The 17,052-nt window shown below is 40.3% G+C and overlaps 1 protein-coding gene across 4 annotated transcripts in view; it reads left to right on the top strand.

Moving 5' to 3' along the window:
• Nucleotides 1-9,036, top strand: part of DTX2 (deltex E3 ubiquitin ligase 2) — a 31,446-nt gene extending 22,410 nt beyond the window's left edge. For all 4 annotated transcript variants that reach the window (XM_026672435.2, XM_026672434.2, XM_087957955.1 and 1 more), the window contains 5 exons: nucleotides 2,592-2,662; nucleotides 4,174-4,332; nucleotides 5,283-5,444; nucleotides 6,439-6,528; nucleotides 8,557-9,036. In XM_026672435.2, the coding sequence (XP_026528220.2) occupies nucleotides 2,592-2,662; nucleotides 4,174-4,332; nucleotides 5,283-5,444; nucleotides 6,439-6,528; nucleotides 8,557-8,781 (707 nt within the window). In that variant the 3' untranslated portion in view covers nucleotides 8,782-9,036. The remainder of the gene's footprint in view (nucleotides 1-2,591; nucleotides 2,663-4,173; nucleotides 4,333-5,282; nucleotides 5,445-6,438; nucleotides 6,529-8,556) is intronic.
• The last annotated feature ends 8,016 nt before the right edge of the window (nucleotides 9,037-17,052 follow it).

The raw sequence follows: 17,052 nt of genomic DNA, 5'->3' as shown, positions 1-17,052 counted from the left end.
ATCTCTCTCAGCTCTTTTCTTGATTGGTGGCATAGCAAGTGCGGGGAAGGGTTGGTGGTGTTAACTTCTGTGTCTTATTTACTCAGATCACCAGTTTCTAAAAAGTTAAAAACTAATACTTTTATTTGAATTTGGATATGAGGTATCCAATTTAGAGATACAGAACTCATGTTTGTTTACATAATAATTTACTGTGACGTAAGGGCCACCCAAGTCCCTCCCTTCTCAAAGCTGCTCTTTCTCTCCAAGTTCCTTTAGCTTTCTTCTCTTCTTTCCTATACAAAAGTGTCCAGTTAAAACATTTTTCCACATCAGCAAAAGGCAAATAGCCTACTGTTTTGTCACAATTATATTGGCATTTTCTTGTCTTTGAGAGTAAGTGGTGAGGGACAGCAATGTGTTTGTGGAAGAGTACAGTACATTCTATCCCCGTTAATCTGTGTTTATACATTAGCAGATCCTTACTTTTTCTTAGATGCAAACCACTATGTTGTAATGAACAAATTTGAAATCCTTCAGCGCAGCACAGTGCCCCTAGGCAGCTTGAAACGTATACATGCAATCACCCACATGGCATCCAAAAGACTTCAGAATTGAGCAGAATTATTTATATGTAGAGATGTAACATTTCTGCAATCTCCTGAGTTTTCAGCCCTTTAATATATATTTTTTCATGGCAGATCTTGGGGGCTCTTCCTTTGAATCCCACACAGGCTACCAATGATCCCTGAATCACAGGTTGGGATCCATTTTGAAAGAATCCCTCTAGCCTACTTATGGTTGTGCTTCCCCTGGCTCTGCTGCTATCACATAATAATGTCCTTAGTTTTAGCATTCATGGCCTGATCTATGGAAGTGGAACACTCTTCCTCCCCCTCCCCACCCCAGAAAACTATACATGATTAGTTTGGTTAAATCTAGAAAGCCTAGTTTGTCACCTGTCTGTAAGGCCAGAGATAAGCATTTGCTTTTAACTATCAGGCAAGCTATAGAAAGAAAAATAGCACAGTACTCAGAACTGCCTTGTGAAATTACATTGTTGAGATCTATTCTAAAACTGCTAGAAAGTTTCCATTTTTTTTAAAGGCCTCTTAAAACAGATTTCAACTTAAACTGGATGCTGGAATCGACCACCAATACTGTTTTTTCCTTAGGGAACATGGTCATATATTTTACCAAATATTTTTCTCTTTGTATGTGAGTTTAGTGAAAACTGAGTACGAACCTGTTTATACTTTTTAAGAATATCGTACAGGTTTTTACTTCAGCTACTTTTATGTTTTGGAGATCATTATGCTGTTATAATTCTTTAATTCTTTTAAAATGCATAAACCTACAGGAGAAGCACTCAGCTTGCATAAATGACCATTAATGTTTCTCACTCTGTTTATGGAGGTGTTTTTGTATGCTGCTCAGGAATTAAGTCAGCCAATAAATTTAAATGAATAATAACTAGCTGATCACTTTCAAGTGACAGCACAGGGTTGGCTTTCAGCATTCATTGACATAATTGCGTGCAGAACATAATGCAGCATGGCAGACCATCAGATGTACATAGGTGGATCAAAAAAAATCTGTTTTATCCTGGGGTCTATTACTCACTTTCTCAAGCTTATTTTAAGATTTTTTATTATTATTTTTTCACCTCAAAAGTGCATCTCCAAATTATTGATGGTTCCCTGATTATACTGTTCTTCAATAGATTTCACACATATCCATAATTCTTCTCCCTGATCAGGTCCTCAAACCCAGGTAGCCTTACGTATTTGGAAGGAGCGAACTGGACTTCTGAGATCAGTCTGTTGTTGGGAAAGCCATTACCCATTACCTCCCTTCCTTGCCTTTTGATTTGTAGACCCAGAGTAAATTCACAAATAACTTCAACCATTTTCTGAAATGAATAGGATGTACATGAACAGAGGTGCTCTTTTGTGAGTTCACAAATTTCGGTAGTTGGAGAAAAAAAAAAACTGGATTTCTGACCATGTAGGTTTTTGCCGCTATGACAATGTAAATTTTCATTAAGGAGAGACAAGTCATGGCAAGGACATTTTCAAAGCTTCTTCACCCCAAATGTTGTATATCGGATATGGACTTTAACTCCCCAGCCAGCATGGAAATAAAATGGGAATTAAATCTTGAAGCCTCCAAAGGCAAAACCAGCTTCAAAGTTAAACTCCATTTTATTTCCAAACTATATAATAAACTAGAAGAATGTTTCTCCACCTCAGCAACTTCAACAGGTATGGACTTCAATTCCCAGAATTCCCTAGCCTAAAGTAAAATGACATCCTTAGCCATAGTTGATCTTCTAATTCTTTTTCTTACCCATAGATGCCTTTGCCTTTGCAGCAGTAGGAATAGCGGTATTCCTTATTTGTGTACCATTAAAACTGGCTGCTTTCAAATTGGCCATTTGATAATGACTGTGCTGGATTAATTTTCTGGAAACATCTCTTCTTCTTTGCCTGACCTCTTAACTTGCCTATGCCTCCTGCTGCTCCCCTTCACCTCTTTTCCCTCATAGTGCCTTAGTGTCGAATGATATCCCCCTCTAGGATCTCTCTCTCTCTTTCTCTCTTTTTCTTCAGATAGCAAGACCAGGCCAGAAGATGTTGTGAAGAAGTATTTGAAAGAGCTGAAGACACCTCCAGTTGACGAGGTGGGTGTAAGAGATATACATTGAGCAGTTTATTTATTATTATTACCTTTATTGTCAGAGTACAACATGTGTACAACGAGATTGGCTGAGCCTCTCTTCGTGCACCCCACACACAGAGATAACAGATAATCAGAGTTGGAAGGGACCTTGTAGGTCATCTAGTCCAACCCCCTGCCCAAGTGGAAGACCCTTCACCATTTCTGACAAATGGCAGTCCAATCTCTTTTTGAAAGTCTCAAGTGATGGCGCTCCCACAACTTCCGAGGGTAAGCTGTTCCTTTGGTTGATTGTTCTCACTGTCAGAAAGTTTCTCCTTATTTCCAGGTTAAATCTCTCCTTGCTCAGTTTCCATCCATTATTCCTTGTCTGGCCTACAGGCACTTTAGAAAATAGCTTGAACCCCCTCCTTTCTGTGGCAGCCCCTCAAATATTGTACACTGCTATCATGTCTTCCCGGTCCTTCTCTTCACTAGACTAACCATGCCCAGTTCCTATAACCGTTCTTCATATGTTTTACTCTCCAGTCCCCTAATCATCCTGGTTGTTCTTCTCTGTACTTTTTCTATAGTCTCAACATCTTTTTTATAGTGTGGTAACCAAAGCTGGATGCAGTACTCCAGGTGTGGTCTTACTAAGGCTTTATAGAGTGGTATTAGTATCTCACTTGATCTTGATTGTATCCCTCTGTTAATACAATTTAGGATTGCATTAGTTTTTTTGGCTGCTGCTGCACACTGCTGGCTCATATTTAGCTGGCTGTCCACTAAGACTCCACGATCCCTCTCACAGTTACTGCTATTGAGCCTGGTTTTACCCAGTCTATATGTGTACTTTTGGTTTTTCTTGCCTAAGTGTAGGACTTTACTTTTCTCTACATTGAGTTTCATTTTGTTAGACACGGTCCAGTGTTCTAGTCTGTCAAGATCCATCTGGATCTTGAGCCTACCTTCTATTCCCTCATCTAAGTTGTTAAGGAAGATATTAAAGAGTACTGGGCCTAAGACAGAACCTTGTGGTACCCCACTGCTTATTTCCCTCCATGTAGAAGTAGACCCACGCACACAACTCACAGTGAGGACAGAAGTCCCTAACCCAGACTCAATCTTATTACCCTATGTGACCTTGTTGTATTTATATTTCACATTTCTAAACTGCCCAACTCCCTCAAAGAGCATTGCTGAGTGGGTCACAGAAACCTTCCTTAAAGCCAAACTCTGCCAATTGAACACCTTCCCAGGAGTCGATTACAGTTCTCATCATCCCCTTGGACTAGAAGACTTTCAAAGTCCCTTTCAACTCTATGTTCTAAAGTCCTACAGAGAGATGGAGCAGCCAAAGACAATTTGAAGGCAGAAAATTGTCCATGGGGAAGAAATTAAATGTTTCTTCTCTCCTAGAGCAAAATGACATACGGTTGTCTAACAAGAGCCTTGTCTGGAAGTGAATGACTGGTTGTCATGTTATTTTCAATTGCCTGAAGCGAAAATATAAAAGAGCTGTTTGTTTTCCAGGACTGCATCATCTGTATGGAAAAATTGGGTGCCCCTTCAGGGTACAGCGATATCAATGAGAGCAAGACAATCCAACCTGGAAGTGTGGGGAGGCTGGCCAAATGTGCTCATACTTTCCACCTACTTTGTGTGCTGTCCATGTACACTAGTGGCAACAAGGTAGGGCAAGTGAGGAGGGGATTGACTGTTGCTTACCTTGCTTCAGAGCACCAGGTGTGGATGCCACAATGGCCAACTTCATTTAATGATAAACTTAGCAGTCTGGTGACTGTCTTTCTATAGGGTTATTGAGCAGTCCAGAAACATTCATGTGATGAATAGAAGTTTAATATTGGTAGTCATTAAAGCAACCAACGACCATAACATCTGCCAGAGCTCCTTTGGGCATTAAAGAAAGCCAGAAAATTCTCCCTTTTTATAATGCTTCATGCTCTGGCTTTGGGGCTAGATGTTTCACCAGAATCAGAAGCAGTAGTTTTGATACTCCTACATCCAGTAGATTCCTTGGCAGTGAAAAAGAAATTTAATTAATAACTTTATCATTTAAAAAAAGTGTAACAAAGCCACTTTATTAAAAGACTATCATGGAGCACCAACAGATGATCATAGTGGGAAAAATGAAAAGCAAAAGATGTAAAGGTAGTATCAGGTACACCACTTGAAGAGAGCATCCTATAAGCAGCATGCATCAATCAGAATACTGCATGGGTGTCATGTAGCCACTCTTGTTAAAGTAGGAGGAACTATAATAGGGAACCTCCTTTCTCATTGGCAGAGCACATGGGGATGGATACTCCTTCAGATTTGGAGGGAGGTGTTTCATATGAGAATAAATGCAACAGTGCTCATGTGTGTTTTCTATCCCTTGTCTGTGAAACGTACTCATCAAGACAAAAGTCCTTTCGCTTTTATAGAGTAAGAAGTAACAAAGTGGTTTATTAGAAGCAGCTGTAGATTGCCAAGAGCAGCCAACATTTTGTAGGCATCCAATTCATGGGGGGCTTTATGCAATTTTGAACTTAAAAAGGGGGAGAGATTTCCAGAAATCTGTAGCTTGCACAGCCCTTATTTTATACTCATTATAACATTTTTGAAAAATATTCTATCAGGATGGCAGCTTGCAGTGTCCTTCTTGTAAGGCCATCTATGGTGAGAAGACAGGCACACAACCCAGTGGCAAGATGGATGTTCACAAACTCCCAGAGTCTCTACCAGGGCACGAGAACTATGGGTCAATAAAGATTACATATTATATCAACAGAGGCATTCAGGTGAGTATGTCATATGTACTAAAACCTATCCTGAGGTGAGAGGCCTGATGGTAGAGCAAAGTTAAAAACCCGAGATGATGCTGTAGGCCAGGGGTGTCAAACTCGCAGCCCGTGGGCCAGGTGTGTCATGCACTGCCCACGCCCACTCCCGGGTTAGCGAAGGGGGGCAAAGTCATGATAGGTCACGTGACGACGCAAGTTTGACACCCCTGCTTGGAGGCCCTTGGAGGCCACTGCATTTCAAAGTGGAAGGTACTTGGCTAGGTGGGAATCAGAAAGATTAAACAGATGATTCCTTTCTTAGTAAATCTTCCTTCAAGGTGCAGGGATAATTTCTTCCTAAAAAATAACCCTAAGAATCACATGGTATGCACATCTTATGTATTTATATCCCTGGTATATAATGCTGTGATCCATAGCATTTCCATTAAAGAGCAGAGCACTAGTGGAAAATGTCCTTCCACATGCTTCCCCATGAAGCTAAATGCAACTTGGGGGTTCTAATGGGTTTTTTATTTCTCCAGAAATCTTTTCCTGATAAATGTAGAGTTGCTCTTTCATTTCACAAAAGCACATAGATACATTTAAAGAATTTTATTATACTCTGAGCAGGGTGTTCACATCAGTTTGACTTTGAAACAGTTGTCCAATGTTTGGGTGTTTCCAATGGTCCTACAAAGGATAAAGAGACATTAACCGGCATAGTTAGTACCCAATGGCTGGGTTTGTACTCCAAGCTTAACCCATAATAATTGATCAGCATTTATTGTACAATGTGTTGAGCTACATAATTTAGTTGAACCTTGGCTTGCTTTTGAAGCCTTAATGTGTTGTGCAGATCCTGCTTTTTTATTAGGGTGTGGTTCAGGAAATTATGTGAATCCAGAATGTTGATTAATTCAACAACTAAATTAAATCTATTATGGGCTCCAAGCCAGTGTGTATAAATGAGTGGATCTGCATGTATACATGTTTTCTGCCTTTATTTTTTCAGGGTCCAGAGCATCCCAGCCCAGGGCTGCCATACACTGCAAGAGGATTCCCACGATATTGTTATCTACCCGATAGCGAGAAGGGACGAAAGGTATAGTGATTCTAAGATCTTGCCTGAGTATTGCGTATTGCGATGGAATAAAGAATATGAAGTTAATTCTCTTTTTCTGCCCAATCAGCAGCTTAACTAAACAAAGGCTATTAATGATCAAAATGAATGAACCAAATCACATAAAGTATTAGTACCTGCATTATAAAGCCTTAGTAAGACACATCTGTAATGCTACATCCAATATTGGTCACCACCTTACAAAAAAAGATGTTGAGATTTTAGAAAAAGTGCAAAGAAGATTAAAGGCCTGGAGACGAAAACATATGAAGAACACTTGCAGGATTTGGGTTTGGCTAGTCTAAAGAAAAGGACTAGGGTGGATATGATGACAGTATTCCTGTATTTGAGAGGCTGCCACAAAGGCAATTTATTTTCCAAAGCACTAGAGGGCAGGACAAGAAACAATGGATGGAAACTAATCAAGGAGAGATGCAACCTGGAATTAAGGAGAAACTTCCTAACATTGAGAACAATTAGCCAGTGGAATAGCTTGCAAACAGACATTGTAGGTGTCCATCACTGGAGGTTTTTAAGAAGAGAAAGTGGACAGCTACTTTTCTGAAATGGTATAGGGTCTCCTGCTTGAGCAGGGGGCTGGACTAGAAGACCTCCAAGGTCCCTTCCAGCTCGATTCTGATATGATTGTTTAGTACTTAAAATCCAGCTTAAATCCAATTCTTCTGATTGGACTGCTTAGTAAGAACAATTTTGGAAATAGTGCCAGTTATTGAGGAGGTGGAGAGTTTCCTTATGCAAGCAGAAGTTGGAGAAGTCCTACAGAGCAGTGGTCCCCAACCTTTTTGTACCAGGGACCAGTTTCACGCAGAAACACTTTTTCAAGGACCGGGTGGGGGAGTCCGAGTTTGGTTTTGCTTGCAGACGTTTCATTACCTGACTAGGTAACATCTGATGTTGTTACCTAGTCGGGTAATAAAACGTCTGCCAGCAAACCACCAAGTTCAGGGAGCGCCAATGCCTCCTCATTGCAACCCTGAGCGACAGATATTCTCTTCTATTGGGACATTTAAACGGAGGGTTTCAGCTGCAGATTCAGGAACTCCGCCGGGCTGAGGAGCGCCTTCAAAACTGAGCGCTGGGCGGCGGCGCCCACGGCTGTCTCCGCGGCTCAGGACAAGTCCCTGCAGGACGGCTGAGAAGCCCCGCCTCTCGGCCCTCCCTCCCTCAGCCTCATCCCTCAGGTGTCTGCCTCGTTCCTCTCTCAGTCGCTCTCTCGCTCCTCCACCAGCCCAGGAAGAAATTGCTTCAAAGAAGCCGGCAGGGTGGCTTTTCCTGTTGGCGCAGCTCCTCCGGCGCCCGCTCACCTCGCCGCCAGCAGGTTCAATCCAGTGCTCCGTTCTGCCTGCCTGCCTTCGTTTCTGGTTGTTTCGGAGCAGCTTCGCTGAGTAAAAGAGGCGAATAGTTATTATTCTCAGCCGACGCTGCTCAAACAACCAGAAACGAAGGCAGGCAGGCAGAACGGAGCACTGGATTGAACCTGGATTGATTGGCGGCGGGGTGGGGGTGAATGGGCGCTCGGGGAGCTGTGCCGACAGGAAAAGCCACCCTGCCGGCTTCTTTGAAGCAGTTTCTTCCTGGGCTGGTGGAGGAGCGAGAGAGCACTGAGAGAGGAACGAGGCAGGAGGAAACCGGCCACTGAGCCGGAGAGCAGGACAGTCTTTGGTTGCTTCCTCCCTCCCTCCCCTTCTTTCCTTTGTGTCCTTGATCCCTGATCCCAGCAGCATTCACCGAAGGCGAAGAAAGCCGCCATTTTTTTATTTATTTTTTTTATTTTCTTTGCGGCCCGGTGCAAAGTGATCCACGGACCAGTACTGGTCCGCGGCCCGGTGGTTGGGGACCCCTGCTACAGAGTGCGTAATATGGGGACCTCAGGGATGTCTTCCAACTTTTCACGTGGGATGGAAGTAGAAGTTAGATTTCAACAAAATTGGAGTCTTCTGTTTGTGGAATGTGAGAAGCTTTGTGTTAGCCTCTTTCTTTTCTTTCTAGGTGCTGGAACTTTTAAAGGTGGCATGGAAAAGGCGCTTGATCTTCACTGTAGGAACATCTAGCACAACTGGCGAGAACAACACTGTGGTGTGGAATGAGATCCACCACAAGACAGAGATGACCTCCAATGTCTCAGGCCATGGCTACCCAGACCCTAACTACCTTGACAATGTGCTAGCGGAGCTGGCAGCTCAAGGGGTCACAGAAGATTGCCTGAGTCCATGAGTTTAGCCTCCATCTTGGGCCGGAGCTGCAGTCAAAACTGGAGTTTGTCTTCTCCATGACTATGGCTGCCTCTCTGTTGAGGATGGCAGCTACAAATCCCCACCTCTGTTGCCTTATGTTTGCTTGCCCTTTTGTTGAGCAATAACACAGTCTCTGGAGTTGGCCAGTATGACTGTGAGGAGAGGGTATATATATAGATGTGTGTGTTTTTGGTCATATACAATAAAGCTCCCTTCCATTAGATAAAACACAAAAGGATGATGGCTTAAGCCTCATATTGGAGCCTTCCATATGTGGTTGCATGGGGGTTTGTTCGTTCTTATTTTCTATCAATCGGGCAGATTTTTTTTTGGAAGGGATGAGATTTTCCTGCTTCAGTGCATTAACAAAATCATGTTGTTTATCAACAAAATCAGTATTAGAAACTGAAGGTATATAACAGCTTTCCACAATTTGCTGTCAAAGTCTGATAGAATATGGTTATGGCTATGACTATTCCAAATAGTATCAAGGGGCTGTAGCACAGAGCAGCTTGGATTTTAAAAGAAAGCTGAGTGAGGTGAGACGTAATTTATGTTTGCATAAGAGGCTAGGATGAAGTCTCAAGTCTCAGCTTTGGGGAGAGGGGAGATCTGAGAAGCCATTTATGTTCTGTTACTGAGGAAACTAATTGGATGGGGCCAAGAGGAATTGGGTTTGATTTAGACTTTCTAGGTTTCTTTCTAGTCAGTGCAGGAAAGAGAAGGAATAAAAGTTGTAATTCCACCAGAAGAAACCAGTTTGGAAGACGGATAGGGAGAATTGTCACTTTTATGCAAGGAATTGCATAAATTAGGAGTTCTCCAGTAATTCTAGCTGGTACCTACAGTTCCCCAAATAACATGCAAAAATTAATTCAAAACAATGTTGATGCAGTCATGTGCGTCTTCCACTCACGCAAACCATTGGGCATTCTCGCCTGAAATTTTGTGAATCTCATAGTTTGGTAAACTAAATTTGTGATGAATTTCTTTTTTGCTGTTCTTTGGCATTAACAATCATATTACAACCACACAGCAATGATCCACACTTGAGAACATTGCTAATGAATTCCAGAATTTTTCAGTATCTGCTACTTTTTTCTTCTATCCAGGCCCTTTAAAATAACTTTTCTGTATTCCCATTTTACAGATCTTTTGAGTGTGCAAAGTCATCCAGCAAGATCACAGTTGGGTATATGCTTAAATTTAGGGCTGCTTGCTACAGCTTCCAAGACTAAAAACCTGAAACAATTCTGCTTTATGCAATTGGAGAACTAATCTTTTCTTTTAAAAAAATTGTATCAGCAAAAACTGGATTCTGTAAATTGCATAAATTCTTCATATTGGATAACTACGTTTTGCATAATCCACTGCTGCTTATTGTGTTCAACATGGACAGAAGTAAAGATTGAGGCAGAGTCCTGAAATACATTTTATACAGTTTCATTTGGGATTTGAGCTGTGTTTGTTTGTTTGTTTGTTCAGAAGTATTTTGTCACAGCTGTAACGAGAAACTTTCCTAAAAGAAAAACTTCTGAAAATTAAGGTTCTCAGAAATCTGAACTTAGTGACTAGTGCCATATTATATACTAGTTTGATTACAGAATTATAGCCCATAGTTTATAGGGTGAAACAGGTGCTCCTTGACATGAACTTCAGCCATTAAGCAATGCAGTCATTAGATGGGTTGCATCTTAACATTGCAACCTTTTTGCTACCATCATCAAATCGCATACCCAGCTTCCCCCATTGATTTCACTTATTGGAGCTCCCCTGTCAAGGTCTCCAATGATGAGACCCCAGAGTGCTGTAACCATCATAATTGCATGCCAGTTAGCAAGCACTTGAATTTTGTTCATGTAACTACAGGAATACTGCAACAGTTATAAGTGAGAACCTGTCATAAATCACTTAGCAAACATCACTTAGCAACCACTGACTTACAGTAATAACCAATTCTGGCTCAATAACAGTTGTACATCAACTGTTATTATATATGAAAGAGTCTGATATCTCACATTTCCATCTACATGTTGAATTTCAAGCATTTTTAACAATGTAACCACAAATTCCTTTTTATCACTAGCAGCTCTTCAGTACCTCCCTTGACCACCTTTAGTCCTAAATCGCTAACTTCAAAATATTCAGACCCAAAAATATTTCCTGAGTTTTACATACCAGTTCTATGCTTAATTTTGAAAAACGGCATAAACATAAAAATCCTTAAGTCCCTTGCTTGGAGCATTTTGCTCAGTGAAATTGACGACAACTGACTGGTAACCTGGTCCTGCCTTTTCCCATTTTTGTTCAATTGATTTTTTTAAAAAATAAAGAAAGGAAAGGATTTTTAGTCCAAAGATCTTTCACTGAGGAAAAATTGCTTGGGTCTGCAGTAATTTTCAATCTGAAGACAAAAATTAGGGCCTTGACATTGATGGTTTATCACTCTTTTTAAAATCAATATATTCATCTCTCTTTTATGTAGCAATTTTCCCACTCATCCTATAAGAATAAGCATCTTCCTGATTCTCTTAAAAGTATAAGGAAATACTTTTAAAGTAATGTCAAAAACGGGAGGGGTAAATTGATATAACCATCCTAAATTACAAGAGCTTGGAACAGTGGAATTTTTAAAGTGGGTCTGGTATGTACAATTAGGCATTGAAACAAAAAGGTGGTTTTACCAGAGATGGCCATTAGAGGGAAGTAAAGAGTCACACAAATGGGAAGTTGGATCAGATCTCCATGGGATTTCTATTCAAAAATAAAGGATCCAGCTTGCCCCATAGGAGAGAATCCTGGGTGAATTTTCTACTTTTGGCAATTCTAATTTCTGGAAATTATCTTCCAAATCTTGGAACACATATCCCAGTGCCAAGTTTGCATTTGGGGGCAGTTTTGAAAAACAACTCTTTGGCAGTCTGAATTGGGTTTGGTTTCCACTTGTCCCTCCTGATGCTTTTTGTCATGGTTATTCTGTCTCTGGGAACTCACATTTTGCTAAATGGGGAAGGAGATTTAGTAACATCTACATCTTTCAGTAAATGAAAATAAAATGGGAGAAAAATGGATTTTAAAGTGGAAAACAAGCTTGCTCAAGTAACAAATACAGTGTATGAACTTGAATTAGAATGGGCAAGAAAGATGGAAGCAAAATCACTTCAATTATAACAAAGATAATTACCTACATGCACCTGAGATGCATCTCAAAGAGTTTCTTCACCAAAGTGAGTGGCAATATGTCAGTGAAGATTCTTAGTCATCCAGTTAAAGTCTGAAAGTTGAATCATGGCAACTGGACTTACTTTATCATGCTCAACACTCTAGTAACCACACATTGCTATGGTTGCTGTTTCCCAACAACTTTCAAGGATAGTTCCACATATATAACTTGAAAACCTTGCCTTAAGATTCAGGCCATATATCTATGTTTTAACTAAAATTACTAAAGTGTAGGAAGCTTCCTGTTGATAAAACATGAGAGAACATTGGTCTAAACAGGTCTTTTCGTTGGCTGCAGTTTCCAGCCTTTTCACGATCTACACATTGGCTATCATTCAATTCCATTATAGATTTGAAGTAAAAGTGATACTAATGATCAGCTTTCCTTTGCTTTACAGACCTGAAAAGATCATAAATGCAACAACTGGTCATATTATTTTTCCATCACTGTAATAACTGAATGGTCACTAAATGAGGCAGTCAGTAAACAAGGACTACCTATACTGTGTAAATAGTACCTGTCAAGTGTATAATAGGCAGACAAAATGCTGGTATGTGAAAATGTTGGCCATAAAAACAGCTGCTCCCCACAAAAAAAGGAATCAGAAAAGCAAGGGCTACTAAATGTCTAGAGATTCTCAGTCGTCCAGGTCAGGTGCTTTTTCAAAAGGCAAGTGGACTTTCTTTGTTTTCTCTTTGAAGATGCTTTGCTTCTCATCCAAGAAGCTTCTTCAATTCAGAAATGAGGAAGCTTCTTGGATGAGAAGTGAAACATCTTCAAAGAAAAAACAAAGTACAATTGCCTTTGGCACAAACGCTACTAACCACAATCTCCAACTTTCATACAATATTGGAGATGCCGGGTCAATGGGCAGGAAATCGGATCTTCCTCTAGGCTGCTCAGAGAACTGAGCCACAACCTAGGCTGCACTGTTCTGAGTGAGGAGGATGAGAGAGGAACAAGAGGAGGAAGGCTAAAGTATAAAACAACCAACTGATGGAAGAATTTATCTCAGAAATAGCTGCCAAAAGGCTTGGAAAAAGCCATTTGAAATGTTCAAAGAGATTCCACCTTAACGAATTCACTTTTAAGAGAGGTTGGAACATTCTCATCATTTCTGTAATTTGCCACTGATTCTTGCAATAACATTCCTTATTCAGCTCTATTTGATTCTTGCTTCACTGATTGACCCGGAGGTATGGGGCTGGATAGCTGACACATTACATGTTCCAAATTCCATTGTGCTTTTGGTCTCAGGTATGCATTAGCAGTTGGCCCTTTATTTTATCTCTATCCTGTCTAGTTCATAATTTTGGTTTCAGTGCTTCAATCTTCCTTCCTCCTATGACTTTTTGGAACAAGTATTATGAGATGGAGAGAGGTGATCAATGGAGTTAAATTTGTGCAGTCAGACTTGTCCAAACTGTCCCATGTTTTGAATCTTAAGCAAATTCAGAAAATCACGGACCCATATTATAGATGTGTTCACACAACTTGCTTTCTTTTTTTACTAAATTTAAATTAGTAAAACTAACCAGCCAAACAAGATTTGGATGACATCCTAAGGTTGCACTCCTATAAACTATAAACAAGGTTAAAATGAACTATGCTTAACAGTGTCTGTGAATGTGATCATTACTGACCTGGTTTAAGAATATTGTGTGAATGCAGCCAGTGGAACAACAGGTTATGCAAAACAACATAGGCTATTTTAAGAATCCTATCAGTCAAATAATACTAACAACATGTGTTAGAAGAAAATGTGAGAAAACTGAAGTCAAACTGTTAAGCTTGGTATTAGATGTAACTTCTTTTAATCAGCCGAGCCCCTAGCACCCTATATGCCCTTGTAGCCAGAAGGAGAGAATAAATATAGGAAAAAATGCAAATCATGTTAACATGAGAAGTAACCATATAATGCTTGATTCTATGATACGTATATAAAAAGGCACCTTGTTTGTGTCTGAAAATTGTTGTGGATAATTTTAGATTTAGTTTGCATAGGGGCAATCCTTATACCCAGATCAGAGCAAGTAAACACTCCCTTCAGTTCATTTCGAAACAAAATAGCTTAATTGTTATTTATTAAACACCAGGAAACATCTAAAATTGTTAGCTAGCTAAAATGTGGAGAAAGGCAGGCAAAAGCTGTGACGGAGAAAGACATGGGAAAGCATAAAGGTAGTTCTTGACTTAAAACAGTTTGTTTAGTGACCGTTCAAAATTACAACGGCACTGAAAAATAAGACTTCTGACTGTTTTTCACAGTTACAACCTTTGCAGAATCCCCAAAGTCATGTGAATAAAATTCAGATGCTTGGCAATGGGTTCATACTTATGACCGTTGCTGTGTCCCAAGAACATTGTGATCATCTTTTGCGACTTTGACAAGCAAGGTCAATGGGGAATTAACTTAACAATTAGGTTACTAACTTATCAACTGCAGTGATTCACTTAACATCGGTGGCAAGAAAAGTCATAAAATGGGGCAAAACTCAATAAATGTCTCACTTAACAACAGAAATTTTGGGCTCAATTGTGGGGTTGTAAGTTGAGGACTACCTGTATTACAAGCAAATATTGGATTGTTTAGTTTCTACGTGTGATGTGCTTTCCATTTTTAATTGTATCTCTCATTGGGAATGCATAGGATATGGGAAAAGGTGCACACACCCACATACCCAAGACCTGTCCAACTACAGCATAACTCTCCAAAGTTACAGAACCTGTTCAGAGCATTACCTGTTTTACCTGACTGTAACCGGTATGGCAGCTAACATGGCTACGACTTTTTCCCATGCCTGTTTAATGGCATTTTTCAAATTTTTATTCTCCTATCTCCCTTTGCTTTTTCTGGGGCTCTCCAAGTTCTATTGGCCAACTGGGGTAATTGATGGTTCCATAAAATTTGTTGAAGCTTCCACAATGGACTTGATGGGCCATGGCACAGAAAACCTCAAATAAAGTTAAACTAAGGTCTAGTTGATGTCGTTCTTCTTAGTTACGTTATATCCGCCATTCTTCTGTGATCTCAAGCAACAAAAATTGCAGAGAGACTAGCCCAAAATCAGCCAGGGAATTTTAGTAGTTGAGTATAGACTTCAGCCTAAGTCTCTTTGGTCCTAGTCTAATGGCAGAGTCACATCTCTTACTGACACAAAGTAGACCCATTAAGCAATGGAGCAGCTTGTCTTTGGGAGTTGTGGGTGATCAATCCCTGGAAGTTTTCCAGAAAGGATTGGACAATCATTTGTCCAGGATGGTATAAGGACTCCTGCCTTGGGCAGTAAGACTAGAAGACCTCAAAGATCCCTTCCAATCAGGGATGGGATTCTGCCAGTTCGCACCTATTCGCTAGAACCAGTTGTTAACATTCTAAGCAGTTTGGAGAATTGGTTGTTAGAAGAAATTACTGGCCTAATCCTGTAAGGAGGGCAGGAAGGAAACATTCTGGTGTTGCTTATAGACTGCCTCTCCGTTAACCCTTATTACATTCTTGGAAGAACTAGACTTCTGTCTCAGGAACTTCTCTGGAGTTTTTTCCCCCCTCCTTTGCTGGTACTTTGCTTGTGTGGAGTGACCATTCAAATGGCACTGAAAAAAGTGACTTGTGACCATTTTTCACACTTACAACTGTTGCAGCATCTCCACAGTCATGAGAGGCCAGGCGAGGAGATGCGTGCCTCGATATGAGTGATATTGAGTTGGCCACGCCCAGCCAAGACATGACCACCAAGCCATGTCCACCCAGTCACATGACCACCTAAGCCATGCCCACCACCTAAGCCACGCCCACAGAATCGGTTGTTAAAATTTTTGAATCCCTCCCCTGCTTCCAGCCCTATCATTCTATGTTTTGATATGAGTGCAAATCTAACACCATCAGCTACTCAATAAAGCAACCATGCCTTCCTGTGGTTGCCCAGAAACTTTAAAAATGTACAAGTATTTAAAGTATTTCCGCACTCTCCAAGATACATTTTCTGAAGGTTTGCTTTCCAAAGTACAGTACAACAAAATTATGTAGCTGAAATCAAGGAATTATTGAATCAAATTTTTGACTGATTTGATTGATTGATTGATTTGAGTAATTGAATAAGTAGTCAAAGATTACTCCTTAATCAAAGAAAGAATTCTCTTTCGTGCAAAAAATGTTAAAAACTATAGTTTAGTTAATTTAGAGATAATTATTCTCCAATGGAATAGAGGCCTGATTTTGATAACAGCAATATACAACATGGGATAAAATCATGTTAAGGATTATATAAGAAAGATTATTATATAAAAAAAAGTGCAGAGAAGAGCAACCAAGATGATTAAGCCACCGGAGACTAAAACATGTGAAGAACAGTTACAGAAACTGGGCTTGGCTAGTCTAGTGAAGAGAAGGACCAGGGGAGACATGATAGCAGTCTTGAAATATTTGAGGGGCTGCCACAGAGAGAGGAGGGGGTCAAGCTATTTTCCAAAGCATCTGAAGGCCAGACAAGGAATAATGGATGGAAGCTGATCAAGGAGAGATTCAACCTGGAAATAAGGAGAAACTTTCTGTACAGTAGTCCTCGCTTACCAACTTAAATTAATTTTGTTGTACAAGGTGCAATGACAATAAACTAAGCTAAAACTGCCTCATTTAATGACTATTTAACATTTTGATGGTGATGTAAGAAAATAGCTTTGTGACCACCAGGTCTTGCATTGTTGCAGCGCCTTGCAGTCCTGTGATCGCCATTTGTGTGCTTCACAACTGGCTTGCAATAAACAGAGATAATAGAGAAGACAGAAGTCATATTGGAAATCGCAGTCCCATGGTTTTAATTAATAACTAGGCTGATTCACTTCAAGGGAAATGATGCGTGAGCCCATCGAGGTCATGTGGTTTTCTGTTTAGTAACTGTGGTACTTAGCAACAGATTTGCTGGTTCAAATGCGGTTGCTAAGTGAGGTCTACCTATACTTATTTTCACTTGGTTGAACAAAATGCGTGGCAGTGCTCCTCATTCATAATTGTGTGAATGAGTGAAAATT

Source organism: Notechis scutatus, chromosome 1, assembly GCF_049901735.1.
Source record: "Notechis scutatus isolate UNSWTSFEM ecotype Mainland chromosome 1, rNotScu1.2, whole genome shotgun sequence".
In the NCBI taxonomy this organism is placed as follows: domain Eukaryota; kingdom Metazoa; phylum Chordata; class Lepidosauria; order Squamata; family Elapidae; genus Notechis; species Notechis scutatus.
This window is presented reverse-complemented; position numbering and strand designations above follow the sequence as displayed.